Raw genomic sequence first — 19,988 nt, 5'->3', positions numbered from 1 at the left:
CTCTTTAGTTCTTCTTCACTTTCTGCCATAAGGGTGGTTCATCTGCATATCTGAGGTTATTGATATTTCTCCCAGCAATTTTGATTCCAGTCTGTGCTTCCTTCAGCCCAGCGTTTCTCATGATGTACTCTGCATATAAGTTAATTAAGCAGGGTGACAATATACAACCTTGAGGTACTTCTTTTCCTATTTGGAACTAGTCTGTTGTTTCATGTCCAGTTCTAACTATTGCTTCCTGACCTCCATACAGGTTTCTCAAGAGACAGGTCAGGTGGTCTGGTATTCCCATCTCTTGAAGAACTGTCCACAGTTTATTGTGATCCACACAGTCAAAGGCTTTGGTGCAGTCAATAATACAGAAGTAGATGTCTTTCTGGAACTCTTTTGCTTTTTCAATGATCCAGCGGATGCTGGCAATTTGATCTCTGGTTCCTCTGCCTTTTCTAAAACCAGCTTGAACATCTGGAAGTTCACGGTTCACGTATTGCTGAAGCCTGGCTTGGAGAATTTTGAGCATTACTTAACTAGCGTGTGAGATGAGTGCAATTGTCTGGTAGTTTGAGCATTCTTTGGCATTGCTTTTCTTAGGGACTGGAATGAAAACTGACCTTTTCCAGTCCTGTGGCCACTGCTGAGATTTCCCAATTTGCTGGCATATTGAGTGCAGCACTTTCACAGCATCATCTTTTAGGATTTGAAATAAGCTCAACTGGAATTCCATCACCTCCACTAGCTTTGTTCGTAGTGATGCTTCCTAAGGCCCACTTGACTTCACATTCCAGGATATCTGGCTCTAGGTGAGTGTGAGTGATGACACCATCGTGATTATCTGGGTCGTGAAGATCTTTTTTGTACAGTTCTGCTGTGTATTTCTGCCACCTCTTCTTAATATCTTCTGCTTCTGTTAGGTCCATGCCATTACTGTCCTTTATTGAACTTATCTTTGCATGAAATGTTCCCTTGGTATCTCTAATTTTCTTGAAAGAGATCTCTAGTCTTTCCAACTGAGCTATCATTGGTTCCTATTTAGAACCAACCAATGATAGCTCAGTTGGTAAAGAATCCACCTGCAATGCAGAAGACCCCAGGTCAATTCCTGGGTTAGGAAGATCCACTGGAGAAGGGATAGGCTACCCACTCCAGTATTCTTTGGTTTCACTTGTGGCTCAGCTGGTAAAGAATCCACCTGCAATGCAGGAGACCTGGCTTTGATCCCTGGGTTGGGAAGATCCTCTGGAGAAGGGAAAGGCTCTCCACTCCAGTATTCTGGCCTGGAGAATTCCATGAACTGTATAGTCCATGGGGTCGCAAACAGTTGGACACAACTGTGTGACTTTCACTTCCACTTTTCACACTTAATAAAAAAAAAACTTACTTTTCTCTATTCCCACATCAAAACTCCTGCCATTTTTATGCACAGTATATAATTCCTACATGTATATAAGACAGAGATGAAATTAGGTCATTTCTTCACAGAATAATCAATTCCCTTCTACAATATTTTTTAGGCTTTGAATTGGCAGTATTTGTTATCACTGGGTTTTTTAGTGGGCACAAACGTGTTAAAAGAGCAGCCAGATACTTCCTGTAGGTTGCACAAAAGAAAATCACCCTGCATCCTTTCCCAAATGCCTCTTCCTGCCTTCTTCTTTTTCTTTTCAACAAATATCCTCTCCTTCACTCTTGTCCTCTTTCCCGATTTCCTCTGTCCTACCCCTGATTTCAACATACCCTCCAACATCCACCAATTCTATGGGGAGTACCGAGACAGTAGGGGAGGGAGAGAGGGAGCAATTTGCTGCCTCTTCCATCACATCCAAAGCTCATTATTTCCCAAAGAAAAACCTGAATAATTAGAACTGTGAAATGTAAACATTAGCTAGCAAGTACTTCTCTCTTTTTATCTCTCAATAGCTTCACATTTAAGTCTTTTTCTTTAAGCAACTGGAAATTAAGTGTGAAACTTGGAGGAAGGGGTTTACATAAGTAAATCCTAATTATATGATTCAAACCCATCATTTTACAGTTTAAGATCTTGGGCAGTTTCAGAAACCCACAAGTGAGCAGCAGAGGGAGTGCAAATATTACATCTACTACTTGCCATCAATTCAATCAGCTTTATCATTTAATAGCTGTGCAATCCAGGTTGTATATTATATTCTAGTAAATAAATGAGGACTTGTTGTTCAGTCACCAAGTTGTGTCTGACTCTTTGCAACCCCATAGTCTACAACACACCAGGCTCCCCCGTTCTTCATTATCTCCCAGAGTTCACTCAAACTCATGTCCATTGTGTTGGTGATACTATCTAACCATCTCACCCTCTGCAGCCCCCTTCTCCTTTTGTCTTCAATCTTTCCCAGCATCAGGGTCTTTTCCAAAGAGTCGGCTCTATGCATCAGGTGGCCAAAGTACTAGAGCTTCAGCTTCAGAATCAGTTCTTCCCGATGAATATTCAGGGATGATTTCCTTTAGGATGGACTGGTTTGATCTCCTTGCTGTGCAAGGGATTCTCAAGAGTCTTCTCTAGCACCACAGTTCAAAAGCATCAATTCTTTGGTGCTCAGCCTGCTTTACGGTCCAACTCTCTCATCCGTACATGACTACTGGAAAAACCACAGATGGACTTTTGTCGGCAAAGTGACGTCTCTGCTTTAATACACTGACTAGGTTTGTCATAGCTTTCCTTCCAAGAAGCAAGCCTCTTTTAATTTGATGGCTGCAGTCACCATCCACAATTTTGGAGCCCAAGAAAAACAATTTGTCACTGTTTCTACTTTTCCCCCTTCTTGCCATGAAGTGATAGGACCAGATGCCATGATCTTCATTTTTTTGAATACTGAGTTTTAAGCCAGCTTTTTCACTCTCATCTTTCACCCTTACCAAGAGGCTCTTTTGTTCCTCTTCACTGTCTGTCATTAGAATGATATCATCTGCATATCTGAATTTATTGATATTTTTCCTGGCAATGAAGTCTTTAAGTTGCTTCATAAGGAGAGTGACTTCTTGTCAACATTTCAGAAACAACTTCCAGCTGTCCTCTTTCCCTGATATTCCATGATTATATGGTGACTATTAGGAAAAACAATTCAACTAGCACAGACTATATTTTTAATTAAATATTTTCTCTCATCTCCCTTTCAGAAATGCCTTTCTAATGATTTTTAAAAGTTAATAAAAACTATGTCAATTATTTTGATTAAAAAATGATTAAAAAATTTAAAAGCTAGTCCAAAACTTAAATGGTCTAGTTCTCTCATTTTACAGATAGCAGTTTCCCATTTTGTAGCTCAGAATGTTGAAATAATTCTCCAAAGTCACTCAGAAAAGCAATGCTACTTTCATCTTTTAGAAATGAAATGAAGAAAGAAAAGAGTGATTATGGGTCTAAGAAAAAAGAACTCTTTCTTAAAATGAGTTAAGATGCTGAATTGTCTATATTTATACCTGAAAATCATCAACAAGCTCAGGGAAAAGGTGTTCATACATTTTAAGTTCTTCTATTGTTCGTCCTGGTTCTTGCTGGGGTTTTAGTTTGTTAATATCCGTTTCAATATCATCATTCTGAAATAATAAAAATGGAATGTCATTAATTAAGAAAAATACATTTCAGATTTAAAGTTTCCAAATTATTAACTACATGCACATAGACAATAATCACTACAGAAAGGCTGCATTAATTTCATTGTAAAATAAAATTTGCTTATATTTTTTGGTTGTTGTATTATTGCTGTCTTGGTTGTTTTGTTTTCTTTTAATCAAAGATTATTCTAACATAATACAGTATTTGGGCTCCTCAAGATAGAAAAACTAACATCAAGATCAATACTAAAGTATGCTCCCTGCCCCCAATCCCACTAACTGCCATCATTTTGCTCAGATTAAAGGGCAGTAAAACTTCAGAAAACTAAACTGAAAAACCTAAGTATATGATGGTGGTGGTGATAATCAAAATAACTTTTATCGAGCAATGAAATATGTGAGGCAATATGCTAAGGATGTTACCTTATGATCTAATTTAATCTGTGTAAGAATACTATAAACTAGTATCATCATCTCCATTTAACTAAAGAAGAGACTGAAGTACAGTGAGGTTAAGTGGCTTGCAAACAGGAGCAGGATGTAAAATCAATCAGTGATTTCAAAGAATACGCTGTTAGCCAACATAATGCACTGCCTCAAGAGAGAGCAATGGTTATCACACACTCTTATATTCCATGGTCAATAAAGTTCCCTTAGAAAAGATTCAGTATCATCATTCACTCTGTTGTTCAGGGGTAAAAAACACTGAGGAGTGAAACAACAGCTGGAAATGATTTCCATGTCTCTTTGGGCAAAAAAAATAGACAGTAAATGTAAAGAAATATGACCTCATAGGAATAAGATATGCACCCAGGATCAATCTGATCTATACCTGTACAAGGAGACAATATACATCATGATGGAAAGATAAATGTCAGTTACCTACTATCCAAGCTAGCTTCTAGGACCCTTAACAACTCTGGCCTAACACAAATACAAATCCATCACTACCTGTGTTGATGGTTAAAGAAAGACAGTATAAGAACAAACTACTTATTTTTCAGATTTAAATTCATGCTATTGTCAATCCTTAAAATATTTTATATACATGCATCTGATTATATTTATATACTGTCATACTAACAAGTAATTTAAAAAAGAAAAATATACTAAGTATTTCCCATATCTCATAATAAGGAGTTTAGCTATTATTTCTTTAACCAATAAAATTATTTTTCCCATTGCCATAAATAATAAAGACCAGTTTTATTTAAAGAGTATCATATTAATTATTGTATCATATACATAAAATATATAATTTCATATATCCTTAAATTATGCTTTGAAAAACCAAAAATACATAATTGTCTTGATTAGCATCTATTAAAGTAGATAACACTTTCAAAATAATAAAAAAAACTTTAAAGATATTCCTTTCTCTAAACACACTAGCAGTCCAATATTCAGTATTATTTTATGATGATACAGCTTTACAAAGTGGCCATTTAAAAAAATTTTTTTTAATTTACCTGTAAAACAGGCACAGTGAGGAAAGAAAACTACTTTCAGAAGTCAACAGCAAAAAATTTCTGTTTTGGTTTGGGGAAAAACAAAGATAAGAGCTCCTGACACATTCAGAAAAAATAAACCTACTTCTTAAAGTTCTTCTAAAATTAAGGAGGGAAAAAAAGAATATACTGAAGATTATAAGCTGACTAGTTCTGGCAATCTGAAGACAAGTCTTCTAGAACCTCCAAATTTCTATAAATTTTCCAAACTCTGAAAAATCTAGGGCAAAGAGAATGGAATCACTACAGGTTTAACATCTGTGTTCAAGTGTGATTGCAGTCTCTACAGCTGATAACCTTTCTGAGTTTTTGGTTTCCATCTATCAGCCCTGTAAAGCAGAGGTAATAATACCACATACCTTACAGGATTTAATGACTACTATAGGCATACCCAGACACAGGTTCAGTTCCAGACCACCACAATAAAACAAATGTCACAATAAAGCAAGTCAGGTGAATTCTTGGTTTTCCAATACATATAAAAGTTATGTTCACACTATACTGTGGTCCATTAAGTGTTCAATACATAACATCTAAAAAAAACAATATCCTAATTTAAAAATATTTATTGCTAAATAATTATAACCAAAATCACCGGTCACAGATAGCCATAACAAATATCAATATATTAATACTGAAAAAGTTTGAAACATTGTAAAACTACAAAAAATGTCACACAAAGACATTAAGTGAGCAAATGCTGTTGGAAAAATGGCACCAATAGGCTTGTTTCACATAAGGTTGCCACAAACCTTCTCCAATTTGTTAAGAACACAGTATCTACAAAGCACAATAAAGCAAAGTGTAATAAAACAAGGTATGTCTATATATGTAAGGCACATGGACTAGCACAGGACTATGTATTCAATAAATTCAATCTATTACTTTTTCTTATCACATGATTGCTGTGTTAAGGTAAAAATGAGGTAAATGTAAGCAATCTCAAATACCCTAGTGAGTAATACTGCCAATAACTTTTTTATAGATGTGAATGCCAAAAAAGAAATCTGTGGAAATGTTCTAAATTAAAGGAGACTTAAGAGACAAGATAATTAAATGCAATACCTGATGCTAGATTCTATACTGGAGAGGAAAAAAAAAATCTTATAAAGGAAATTATTAGATCAGCTAACAAAATGGAATGTGGATGGTAGATAAGATAAAAATGATACTATCACTTTAAATGTATTAAGTTGGTGACTGTATTGGGTTATATAGGAGAGAACAGCCAGTCCTCTATATCCACACGTTGCCATTCCTCAGATTCAACCAACCGTGGATTGAAAATTTTAAAGAAACACAATTCCAAAGAGTAAAACATGAATTTGTGGCATGCCAATAACTATATACACAGCATTAACATTTTACTTACAACTATTTACATACTATTTATATATTATTAGGTATTATAGGTAATCTAGAGATGACAAAGTATATGGGAGGATGTGCATAGGTTACATGCAATTACTTCATCACTTTATATAAGGAAATTGAGCATCAGTGGATTTTGGTATCCAAGGTGGGTCCAGGGACCAGTACCCCAGGACACTGAGAGATGACTGGATCACTGTCCTTAGGAAATACACACTAATATATTTAGGGATAAACAACCATGTTATATAAGGTATGTAACTTACCTTCAAATGATATTTAAAAAAATTTTAAATATGTATTCATGCATATACACTGACAACCTCCAAGCAGAAAAATTAGTATCACTGTTATAAATTCCTATTGAGTTCTACTTCCCTACCAATTTCCATTTTTACATCTGCAGATCACATCTGTAGACATTTTTAATAAGGACCCTGAGCCAGAAAGAATAAGTTATATTCAAAATACTCTGTTTTTAACAGACATGGAAACATACATAAAAGAAAGGTTTCCAATAACATAAAAAACTTTAAATTATAAACTTAGTATTAATCTACAAAATTTTACTATCTCTAGACACTCATATCCCAATAAATCCAAACAGTTGATTTTAATATACCTCTTGTTATCTAAGGAACACTTTATATACAGAATGTAAACTCTCCTGACCTGTCCTACCTCAGATTCTACCAGTTCATTCACTATATCAAATCCAGAACCACCAACATACAGTTACCCCAGATTTCTTGCCTTGAACACCAGAGCCTGTGGCTTCCCTGGTAGTTCAGACGGTAAAGAGTGCCTGCAGGAGAACCAGGTTTGATCCCTGAGTCGGGAAGATCCCCTGGAGAAGGAAATGGCACCCCACTCCAGTATTCTTGTCTGGAAAATCCCACGGCTGGAGGAGCCTGGCAGGCTACAGTCCATGGGGTCATAAAGAGTCGGACACGACTGAGCAACTTCACTTTCTTTCCAGAGCATGCACTGTTTTTCTTCTTTGTAGCTTCTTGATGCCAGGATGCATACCATCATGTTACCTTTGCAATTTAGCCAAAGCTTGCCTTGGTTATCACATAAAACTGGTTCTACATCTGCTGTTAAGATAGAAATCTCCTTCCACTATCTTAGACTCTATCTCCAAAGACAGTCAAATACTCAGTGTAAACCAATTTCCATGTAGCATTTCAAGACAAAAAGGCCCAAGGAGATGAGAGTCAAACAGACTCCCTCTGCCCCCAAAAGTTATAAAAGCTAAGCAGTTGAAAAATGAAGGAATTAAACAGATGTTTTTCTACAGATACTAAAATGGCCCCCTCTACCACTTAATAAAGCGAAGTAAGTTGTGACTCAAACTTAGATTTCCCTAGACTTTAAAATCTAAGTCAGAAAGGTTAGATAAAATCTCTCTGGTCAGAAAAGAGTGAAAATATTTTATTTTAAGGCCCTTTGCAGACAATGTATTTAAAGCAACATTATTTTCCTTTCAATAGCTTAGTGTCCAATTAGTCATGATAAAAAAGATGTGGATAAAACAAATTTATCTACTGTTCCCTGATAGCTCAGTTGGGAAAGAATCCCCCTCAATGCAGGAGACCCCAGTTTGATTTCTGGGTCGGGAAGATCTGCTGGAGAAGGGATAGGCTACCCACTCCAGTATTCTTGGGCTTCCTTTGTGGCTCAGCTAGTAAAGAATCTGCCTGCAATGCAGGAGACCTGGGTTCAATCCCTGGGTTGGGAAGACCCCTGGAGAAGGGAAAGGCTACCCTCTCCAGTATTCTGGCCCACAGAATTCGGGCAAAGAGTCAGACATGACTCAGCGACTTTCACTTTCAGTAGCTATATATATCTACCCAATCTTTTTTCTACAACTGTGTATACATTCATAAATTGGCTGAAAACAGAAATTTATACCAACCTTAAAATTTTGATCTAGGTCATCTTCATTTTCAGTTTCATTTTCAGCTTCTAAATCAATATCATCGTTGTCATCACTTTCATCTACTACGTCATCCACTGTGATACAAAATGTGCTATAAGTAGGTCAGAGGTAAGCATTCTATAACATGCACATCCAAAAGTAGAATGTTATATATATATAGCATCAGTATCTCAATTACTAAAGGAAAACTAAATTATATTTTCTTATTAAAAAATATCTCTAATGTTGTCCCAGGTGTTGAAAAACCTATGGGATGAAGTGAAAATACTTCAAAATTTGGAAAAGCCCTCTAAAAATTTATGGGCTTTTTTATTAATGTTGGAAAGTTCTAAAAAATTAATGTCTTATATTGCAATAGCCTGAATGAAACATCTTGTTTCCTATTTATGATACATTTCAATAACTACTTTCATCTACTTACAATTCACTTACCATAGATTTCCCTCAATGACTGCCATGTACCATGCACTGTGTTGTGTGCTGGGAATTTGTTAAAAGATGTGCAAATGTACTCTCTGCCCTCAGGGTGCTTATGAAGTTAAATAGAGAAAGACTAAAAATAATTATAATATAAAAGATATATGATAATGAAGGCATAAACTTAAAAATGCCACGGGAAAACAGGGACAGGAAGTAAATATAAACTGCTTAGGACTGAGATTATTAGTGATCACTTCACAAAACAAGTAGTAAGCAGTATCTTAGAGGAAAATATAGCAGCTTTCTAGGTGAATTTAAGAGTGTGTAAGTGTGGCTTTTAAGAAGAAGAAATTATAACCCGAAAATAATTTTAATGATATCTTTGGAAAATAATAAGTTAATCATGACTTAACTTGCATGCTTGAGAAAGTACTAAGAAAAGCAAAGAATGAGAAAGTGAAGGGTATAAGAGGTCAAGTAGTTTAGATTTTCACCCAGTGGAAGACAAGCACTAGTGATTTTTAAGAGGAGAGTGGTTTAAGTTAAGATTTTTGAAAAGATCACTCTGATAGCCATGAGAAACATAACACATATGTGGAAGCAGACCAATGAACAGAGGAAAAGACAATAACTACCTGGACCAATACAGTAGTAATGAGGCTGAAGAACGAATATACATTAGAGACAGCCCAGGAAATAGAATGCAAAAGCCCAGGAAATAGAATGCAAAAATCCATGAGGGCATGGATGTGGGGGACACAAGGAAAGAAGCATAGAGGAGAGCTCTGAGAGGACTCATGTAAGTAAATGAGTGCATTAGGACAAAGTAGAGAATATTTTTAAAGAATATGTTCCCAAACTTTCCTTTTATTTTTTATTCTATTGAGGAATAACTGACAAATATAACCATATATATTAAAAGTGCGAGATGTGATGATATATGGTAAAATGGTAAATCATGGTAAAATGACTGTCAAGATGAACATAATACCACCATCATTTAACATGGCTAACACTGTTAACACTTTGTATGTGGGTTCACACGTACATGTGGTGAGAATGCTTAAGATGTACTCTCAGTAACTCTCAAATACACAATGCCATATTAACTAGAATGGGAAAGACTAGAGATCTCTTCAAGGAAATCAGAGATACCAAGGGAACATTTCATGCAAAAATGGGCTCAATAAAGGACAGAAATGGTATGGACCTAACAGAAGCAGAAGATTAACAAGAGGTGGCAAGAATACACAGAAGAACTGTACAAAAAAGATCTTCACGACCCAGATAATCATGATGGTGTCATCACTCACCTAGAGCCAGACATCCTGGAATGTGAAATCAAGTGGGCCTTAGGAAGCATCACTACAAACAAAGCTAGTGGAAGTGATGGAATTCCAGTTGAATTATTTCGAATCCTAAAAGATGATGCTGTGAAAGTGCTGCACTCAATATGCCAGCATTGGGAAAACTCAGCAGTGGCCACAGGACTGGAAAAGGTCAGTTTTCATTCCAATCCCTAAGAAAAGCAATGCCAAAGAATGCTCAAAAATGAGTGCACACAATTGCACTCATCTCACACGCTAGTAAAGTAATGCTCAAAATTCTCCAAGCCAGGATTCAGCAATATGTAAACTGTGAACTTCCAGATGTTCAAGCTGGTTTTAGAAAAGGCAGAGGAACCAGAGACAAATTGCCAAAATCTGTTGGATCATTGAAAAAGCAAGAGAGTTCCAGAAAGACATCTACTTCTGTATTATTGACTGCACCAAAGCCTTTGACTGTGTGGATCACAATAAACTGTGGACAGTTCTTCAAGAGATGGGAATACCAGACCACCTGACCTGCCTCTTGAGAAACTTGTATTCAGGTCAGGAAGCAACAGTTAGAACTGGACATGGAACAACAGACTGGTTCCAAATAGGAAAAGGAGTACGTCAAGGCTATATATTGTCACTCTACTTATTTAACTTATGTGCAGAGTACATCATGAGAAACGCTGGTCTGGAAGAAGCACAAGCTGGAATCAAGATTGCCGGGAGAAATGTCAATAACCTAAGATATGCAGGTGACACCAACCTTATGGGAGAAAGTAAAGAACTAAAGAGCCTCCTGCTGAAAGTAAAAGAGGAGAGTGAAAAAATTGTCTTAAAGCTCAACATTCAGAAAACTAAGATCATGGCATCCGGTCCCATCACTTCATGGCAAATAGATGGGGAAACAGTGGAAACAGTGACAGACTTTATTTTGGGGGGCTCCAAAATCACTGCAGATAGTGACTGCAGCCATGAAACTAAAAGACGCTTACTCCTTGGAAGGAAAGTTATGACCAACCTAGATAGCATATTAAAAAGCAGAGACATTACTTTGTCAACAAAGGTCTGTCTAGTCAAAGCTATGGTTTTTCCAGTCACATATGGATGTGAGAGTTGGACTATAAGGAAAGCTGAGCACTGAAGAATTGATGCTTTTGAGCTGTGGTGTTGTAGAAAACTCTGGAGAGTCCCTTGGACTGCAAGAAGATCCAACCAGACCATCATGAAGGAGATGAGTCCTGGGTGTTCACTGGAAAGGACTGATGCTGAAGCTGAAACTCCAATACTTTGGCCACCTGATGCAAAGAAGTGACTCACTGGAAAAGACCCTGATGCTGGGAAAGATTGAGGGCAGGAGGAGAAGGGGATGACAGAGCATGAGATGGTTGGATGGCATCACGAACTCAATGGAGATGAGTTTGAGTAAACTCCAGGAGTTGATGTTGGAAAGGCATGCCTGGCGTGCTGCAGTCCATGGGGTCGTGAAGAGTCAGACACAACTGAGCAACTGAACTGAACTGAACTGAACTGAACCATGCTATATGTTAGCTTCTCAGAACTTAATCTTCTCAAAACTAAAAAGGTACGCCCTTGGATCTTATCACCCATTTACCATTCTTCCACGCCCTGGAATCCAACATTCTATTCTGTTTCTTTGAAACTTTTTGTTTTTTTTTCTTTTTAATTCAAAGATTGCATGTGTAAGTGATACCATACAGTATCTTTCTTTGTCTTTCACATTTCACTTAGCATAAATCCCCTCCAGATTCATCCATACTGTCACAAATGATATTTATTTTTCTTATTGGCTGAATCATCTACACAAATCACTTTTCCTTTATCCATTCATCCATGGAAAGACATTAAGGTTATTTACAAATGTTGACTAGTGTAAATAGTGCTGAAATGAACATGGGTATGCTGATATACCATGTTACATACCCACCAACAGAGTGTAAGGGTTCTGTTTTCTCCAAATCCTTGCTATTTGCTACCTCTTGTCTTTTTGATAATAGCCATTCTAAGAGGTGTGAGGGGATTTCTCTTCGAGGTTTTGGTTTGCACTTCCCTGATGATTACTGATATACAGCACCTTTTCATTATCTTCTGGCCATTGGTACATCGTTCTTTGAGGAAACTGTCTATTCAAGTCTTTTGCCCATTTTTAATTGTACTATCTTTCTTTGTATTATTCAGCTATATGAGTTCTATGTATTTTTTTATATTAATCTTTCATTAGATATATAGTTTCTAAATATCTTCTCCTATACTATAGGTGGCCTTTTCAGTAAATTCTCCTTTGCTGTGCAGAATCTTTTTAGTTTGATGTAGTCCCACTTGTTTATTTTAGCTTCTGTTGCCTACACTTTTGTTATCTTATCCAAGAAACCACTGCTAAGACCAACTACGTCTAGGATCTTTTCCCCTAAGTTTTCTTCTAGGAGTTTTATAATTTCAGGTCTTACATGTACAGTTTATCCATTTCAAGTCAATTTTTGTGAATGGTGTAAAACAGGGGTCCAGCTTCATTCTTTTGCATGTGGATACCTAGTTTTCCCAACGTAATTTATTAAAGAAACTGTCCTTTCCCCACTGTGTGTTGTTGGCATCCTCATCAAAACTTAATTGACCATATTATGCTTGGGTTTCTGACCAGGCTCTCCATTCTGTTCCAGCTCTTATGCATGCTTTATTTGAGTACTGTACTATTCTGAGTACCATAGCTCACAATCAATCCTAAAGAAAATCAACCCTGAATATTCACTGGAAGGACCGACGCTGAAGTTGAAGCTTCAGTTGGATAGGACTGAGCGAACGAAGAACAACAAAGCTCATAATAGCTTGAAATCAGGGAGTGTGATGCCTCCAACTCTGTCCTTCTTTCTCAAGATTGCTTTGGCTATTTGGGTCTTTTATGATTTCATATAAATTTCAGAATAGTTTTTATATTTCTGTGAAAAATGCCACTGAAATTTTGATAGGGATTGTATTGATTATGAAGATAACTTTGGTCAGCATGAACATTTTTATATTAATCCTTCCAATTCAAGAACACAGGATATCTTTCAATTTGTGTGTGTGTCTACTTCAACGACTTTCAACAACATTTTATTATTCAGCATACAGGTCTTCAACTCCTTGGTAAAACTTATTTGTCAGTACTTTACTGTCTTGATGCAACTGTAAATGGGGTTGCATTCTTAATTTCTCTTTCAGATAGTTCATTATTAGTGCATAAGAATACAACGACGATTTGTATGTTGATTTTGTATCCTATACCTTTACTTAATTCATTAGTTCTAACAGTTTTTTGGTAGAGATGCTACAGTTTTCTACATATAAGATAATGTCACTGCAAACAGAGATGATTTCATTTCCACCTTTCTGAATTAACTTGTCTTTTCTTTCTTTTTTCCTAACCTAATGGTTATAGCTAGAATATTTGGTACTTGCTACAAGACCTTTTATAACTAACACCCAAAAAAGATGTCCTTTTTCTTATAGGGGACTGGAATGCAAAAGTAGGAAGTCAAGAAACACCTGGAGTAACAGGCAAATTTGGCATTGGAGTACAGAATGAAGCAGGGCAAAGGCTAATAGAGTTTTGCCAAGAGAACGCACTGGTCATAGCAAACACCCGCTTCCAACAACACAAGAGAAAACTCTACACATGGACATCACCAGATGGCCAACACCAAAATCAGACTGATTATATTCTTTGCAGCCAAAGATGGAGAAGCTCTATATAGTCAGCAAAAACAAGATGGGGAGCTGACTGTGGCTCAGATCATAAACTCCTTATTGCCAAATTCATACTTAAACTGAAGAAGGTAGGGATAACCACTAGACCATTCAGATATGACCTAAATCAAATCCCTTATGACTATACAGTGGAAGTGAGAAATAGATTTAAGGGACTAGATCTGATAGACAGAGAGCCTGATGAACCATGGACGGAGGTTCGTGACATTGTAGAGGAGACAGGGATCAAGACCATCCCCATGGAAAAGAAATGCAAAAACCTAAAATGGTTGTCTGAGGAGGCCTTACAAATAGCTGTGAAATGAAGAGAAGAGAAAAGCAAAGGAGAAAAGGAAAGATATTCCCATTTAAATGCAGAGTTCCAAAGAACAGCCAGGAGAGATAAGAAAGCCTTCCTCAGGGATCAGTGCAAAGAAATAGAAGAGAACAACACAATGGGAAAGACTAAAGATCTCTTCAAGAAAATCAGAGATACCAAGTGAACATTTCATGCAAAAATGGGCTCAATAAAGGACAGAAATGGTATGGACCTAACAGAAGCAGAAGATATTAAGAAGAGGTGGCAAGAACACACAGAAGAACTGTACAAAAAAGATCTTCATGACACAGATAATCACGATGGTGTCATCACTCACCTAGAGCCAGATATCCTGGAATGTGAAGTCAAGTGGGCCTTAGAAAGCATCACTATGAACAAAGCTAGTGGAAGTGATAGAATTCCAGTTGAGCTATTTCAAATCCTGAAAGATGATGCTGTGAAAGTGCTGTACTCAATATGCCAGCAAATTGGGAAAACTCAGCAGTGGCCACAGGACTGGAAAAGGTCCGTTATCATTCCAACCCCAAAGCAAGGCAATGCCAAAGAATGCTCAAACTACCACACAATTGCACTCGTCTCACACGCTAGTAAAGTAATGCTCAAAATTCTCCAAGCCAGGCTTCAGCAATACATGAACCGTGAACTTCCAGATATTCAAGCTGGTTTTAGAAAAGGCAGAGGAACCAGAGATCAAATTGCCAATATCTGCTGGATCATCGAAAAAGCAAGAGAGTTTCAGAAAAACATCTATTTCTGCTTTACTGACTATGACAAAGCCTTTGACTGTGTGGATCACAATAAACTGTGAAAAATTCTGAAGGAGATGGGAATACCAGACCATCTGACCTGTCTCTTGAGAAACCTGTATGCAGGGCAGGAAGCAACAGTTAGAACTGGACATGGAACAACAGACTGGTTCCAAATAGGAAAAGGAGTATGTCAAGGCTATATATTGTCACCCTGCTTAATTAACTTATATGCAGAGTACATCATGAGAAATGCTGGTCTGGAAGAAGCACAAGCTGGAATCAAGATTGCCGCGAGAAATGTCAATAACCTAAGATATGCAGATGACACCACCCTTATGGCAGAAAAGTGAAGAGGAACTAAAAAGCCTCTTGATGAAAGTGAAAGAGAAGAGTGAAAAAGTTGGCTTAAGACTCAACATTCAGAAAACTAAGATCATGGCATCTGGTCCCATCACCTCATGGGAAATAGATGTGGAGACAGTGGAAACAGTGTCAGACTTTATTTTTGGGGGCTCCAAAATCACTGCAGATGGTGACTGCAGCCATGAAATTAAAAGACGCTTACTCCTTGGAAGGAAAGTTATGACCAACCTAGATAGTATATTAAAAAGCAGAGACATTACTTTGCCAACAAAGGTCCGTCTGGTCAAGACTATGGTTTTTCCAGTGGTCACGTGTGGATGTGAGAGTTGGATTGTGAAGAAAGCAGAGTGCCAAAAAATTGATGCTTTTGAACTGTGGTGTGGAGAAGACTCTTGAGAGTCCCTTGGACTGCAAGGAGATCCAACCAGTCCATCCTGAAGGAGACAGATCCTAGATGTTCATTGGAGGGACTTAATCTGAAGCTGAAACTCCAATACTTTGGCCACCTCATGCGAAGAGTTGACTCATTGGAAAAGACCCTGATGCTGGGAGGGATTGGGGGCAGGAGGAGAAGGGGACGACAGAGGATGAGATGGCTAGATGGCATCACCGACTCGATGGGCATGAGTTTGAGTGAACTACGGGAGTTTGTGATGGACAGGGAGGCCTGGCGTGCTGCAATTCATGGGGTCGCAGAGTCGGACACGACTGAGAGACTGAACTGACTAACTAACTAACTGAACTAAGTAAAATGGTCAGAGTGGGCATTCAGCTTGTGTTATTTTCCTGAAGTCTTTATATCTCTTTCATTTCTGAAGGACAACTTGATGGGTGAAGTATTTTTTATTGACAGCTATTCTCTTCAAGTAATTTGAATATATCATCCTACTCTCTCCTGGCATGCAAAGCTTCTGCTTGAAAAATTTGCTAATAGGCTCACCAGGATTACCCTGTAGGTAGGTACCTCGTTACCTGGTGGTGCGAGCAGTAAAGAACCCACCTGCCAATGCAGGAGACATGAGGGTGGGTTCGATCCCTATGTCAGGAAGACTCCGTGGAGGAGGGCACAGCAACCCACTATAGTATTCTTACCTGGAAAATCTCTCAGAGAAGCCTGGAAGGCTACAGTCCATAGGGTCGCAAAGAGTCTAAAGCAACTTGGCACACATGTACCTTGTTACCTAGAAGGTATCTCTAATTTTTTCTCTAACTGCTTTGAAAATCCTCCCTCTGTCTTCATCTTTAAGAGCCTGATGATAATGTCTTGGTGAAGATCTCTTAGGGGTGAATCTATTTGGGAATGTTTGAGCTTATGCACCTAGATAGCCATACCTTCACCAGATTTGGTAAGTCTGCAGCTATTATTTTTTAGAGTAAGCTTTTTCTCCCTTTCTCTCTCTTCTACTTCTGAGACTCCCATTACACAGATGTTGTTTCATTTAATGGTGTTCCATTATTCACATAAGCCTTCTTCAGTCTTTTTCTTTCTAATTTCTTTTTTCTCCTTTGCCTGTATAATATCATGAGATTTGTCTACAAGTTCACAGATTCTTTCCTCTGCTTGACTAAGCCTGATACTGAAGTTCTCTACTGCATTATTCAGTGCATTCTTCAGGTCCAGAATTTGTTTTGTTCTTTTTATGATATCTTTCTCTTCACTGAAATTCTCATTTTGTTCATGTATAGTTTTCCTAAGTTCACTGAACTGTTAATCTGTCTTCTCTTGAATTATCTGAGCTTCCTTAATCATTTTGAATTCTTTTTCAGATAGCTCCCAGATCTCCATTTTTTAAGTTCAGTTACTGATGGTGCTAGTGGTAAAGAAGCCACCTGCATTGGCAGGTGGTAAGAGACCTAAGAGATGCACAGTGGTGAGGTTCACTGGGGTTCTTCTGCTCTCCGTGGGAAAAACTCTACTGAGGAGAACCTTCCTGATGCCAAACTGCCCTGGACTGGGAGATCGAGTGAGAGAAATAAAATGCCCCCTGTAATTTTCTGTGTGGCCAATCTTGGGTTTTCAGCTCTACGGGGTTTTTGATGCTTGTTCATTCAAATCCAGAGCTACCTGTGACGTATTTTCATCATATTTTCATTTGTTATTTATTGTTTTTGCTGTATTTGCAGGGGAGGTGAGCACTGGAACCTTCTACCCCTCCATCTTGCTGATGTAACCTTCTTTTAGACACTTTTTTACCTCTACTTCCAATGTGACTTATTATAGTGAAGATTATAAACTCCTTTCCACTCTCCAAGTATCTGTTCTCTCTTTCAATTCAGTATCCAAACCTCTGAGTTTTAGCTAGAGGTTATAGATTCCAGCCCCCTTCACAGTAGTTACAGTCATATGACTAAGTTTTGGCCAACAGTATGTGAGGCAAAGTTGTCAATACAAACTCCAGGTCACATTCTTTAAAAAAGAAACTGCCCTCCATTTTCTTTCATTACCATTTTCCACATGCACATAAGGAAAATACCATAGGAAATGATGAAAACAGAATCTTTTTCCTTTGATGACATGGTGGACAGATACCTACTGTCCAGGATCACCTGACCTGCCCATCTTCTGAATAGATATGTGAGAGGGAAAAAAAATCTATTTCATGGCTATATAGCAAATGGACTCTGGAGACAGAATACCTAATTCAAATCCTGACTCCTCCATTTATTAACTACGTGACCTTGAACAAGTTACCTAAGTTATTTTTGTCTAAGACTAACACTTTCATTTTCACTATCCTAATCTATAAAATGGAGATACCCATGCATAGTATTGTTGGGAGAGTTAAAGGAGTTAATACATGTAATGTGCCAGGTGATGAGTATATGCTATAAATATGTCCGTTATTACTACTGCTGCTCAAGTGACGAGGGTACTATACTGGGTCACTGTAACAGCAGCTCAATCTATCCCAACTAATACAGTAAGCAAATCGCTCTAAATCCTTTTGGAAATAAGACTGAAAAAAGTACTATTTATATTGCATATGGTAACCGGGTCTATTTATGTCAATGTACTGACAGCAGTTAGTCCCAGATAAACAGAGGAAATGATATTTGGAAAAAGAATTGTTAGGAAAAAAGAAGGAACTGACTTCAGAAAAGCCTACTGCAAACAAGAAAGACAACTCCTTGGATAGGAAGAAGGGAAAATGCAGTTCAGCATCAGAGAGAAAATGTGTTTTCAATTTTTTTTTTTTCAGTTTTAATTTATTTATTTTTTATTAGTTGGAGGCTAATTACTTCACAACATTTCAGTGGGTTTTGTCATACATTGATATGAATCAGCCATAGAGTTACACGTATTCTCCATCCCGATCCCCCCTCCCACCTCCCTGTTTTCAATTTTTAATCAAACCTGTCAAATATCTTCCTTTATAGGCATTTTCCTTTGGTTTCCTACTCCAGATGTGAAATGCCATATAGCTTAGTGTATCTAAGACGTTCTTTTCTATTCCAATGATCTATTTTTATTCCATCAGCACTAAAAATCAATTATTACATTAATAACTTAATCTCACAACTAAAAGCAGGGAATATAAATCATCCTTGTTAATTTTCAAAATGTTCTTGGATCATTTATAGTAAAGACAAAGATACAGGGGAAAAAGAACTAAAATGGCTATCAACAGGAAATCAGTTAGGTATATTACACAATATCTGTATGGTATAATAAAAGGTATGAGTCAGCACTTGCCATAAGGTTTTGGAATGTATATTCCAATAGGATTTATTTTGTTGGTCCTATTGCTCTTAAAAATGTGATCTTTCTCTTTGTGTTTTCTAATGGTTATTGTGTGCGCATGTGTATCAAATTCATACACAAATAAACATACACATGCACCCAGAGGAAAGCTAGTGAATTTTATTCACTTATCTTGTAAATAGTACCTCACTGAACTTTTATTTGGTCTAAGATACATTTTATAATTGATTTGCTTCGATTTCTACATAAACAGCAACATCCTCCACAGACACTGATATAACTTTTATCTCACTCTTTTAATGATTAGTATCTTTCCTTTCCCTGTCTTATTTATCTCACTAGAGCTTTCAAAACAATGTTAACTAATAATGGTTGAGAGACGCTTCCTCTAACACTTCATAACTATCTGTGATGTTGGTTACTGATCTGAGTTAGATAATACTCAGCCAGCTTGGGAAATATTCCTTGATTCATTAAGAGATTTAATCTGGAACTAATAATAATTTTTATCAACCCCTTTCATGGCATTTATTAAGATAATCACTGTTTCCCTTTCTTTGACATATTGATAAATTTTCATTAAAGTCTTAATATTTCAATAAACTTACTTTCTAAAATAATCCTTACGTTGTCAAAGTGTCTTATATCTCAAAATGCTGCTCAATTCAATTTGCTAATATTTTAGATTTTTATATTTATCTTCATTAGTGACAATGATCTGTAAATTGTTTCAGGTTTTGATTTCAGCATCATACTAGTTTCTAAACTTCTCTTTATTTCCCATGCTCTGGAAAATAAAGTATAGGAAAATTTCTTGAAGGTTGAGAGAAATAATCTACTGTTTGATATCTTCACTGAAGACAACTTGATTGCATACTCAGTTGCAGGTTTTCTACTATGTAAGTCAATTTTGAGTGAAAGTTGCTCAGTCGTGTCCAACTCTTTGCAACCCC

The 19,988-nt window shown here is 37.1% G+C and overlaps 1 protein-coding gene across 3 annotated transcripts in view; it reads right to left on the bottom strand.

Moving 5' to 3' along the window:
- The window catches only part of AGTPBP1 (ATP/GTP binding carboxypeptidase 1), a 180,513-nt gene that overhangs the window by 81,518 nt on the left and 79,007 nt on the right, over positions 1-19,988 (bottom strand). For all 3 annotated transcript variants that reach the window (XM_061163732.1, XM_061163733.1, XM_061163734.1), the window contains 2 exons: positions 8,380-8,477; positions 3,448-3,564 (listed from right to left, as the gene is read on the bottom strand). In XM_061163732.1, the coding sequence (XP_061019715.1) occupies positions 3,448-3,564; positions 8,380-8,477 (215 nt within the window). The remainder of the gene's footprint in view (positions 1-3,447; positions 3,565-8,379; positions 8,478-19,988) is intronic.

This window comes from Dama dama, chromosome 16 (genome assembly GCF_033118175.1).
Source record: "Dama dama isolate Ldn47 chromosome 16, ASM3311817v1, whole genome shotgun sequence".
Taxonomy (NCBI): domain Eukaryota; kingdom Metazoa; phylum Chordata; class Mammalia; order Artiodactyla; family Cervidae; genus Dama; species Dama dama.
Note: the sequence above shows the minus strand (reverse complement) of the source record. Positions and strands in the feature narration are given on the sequence as shown.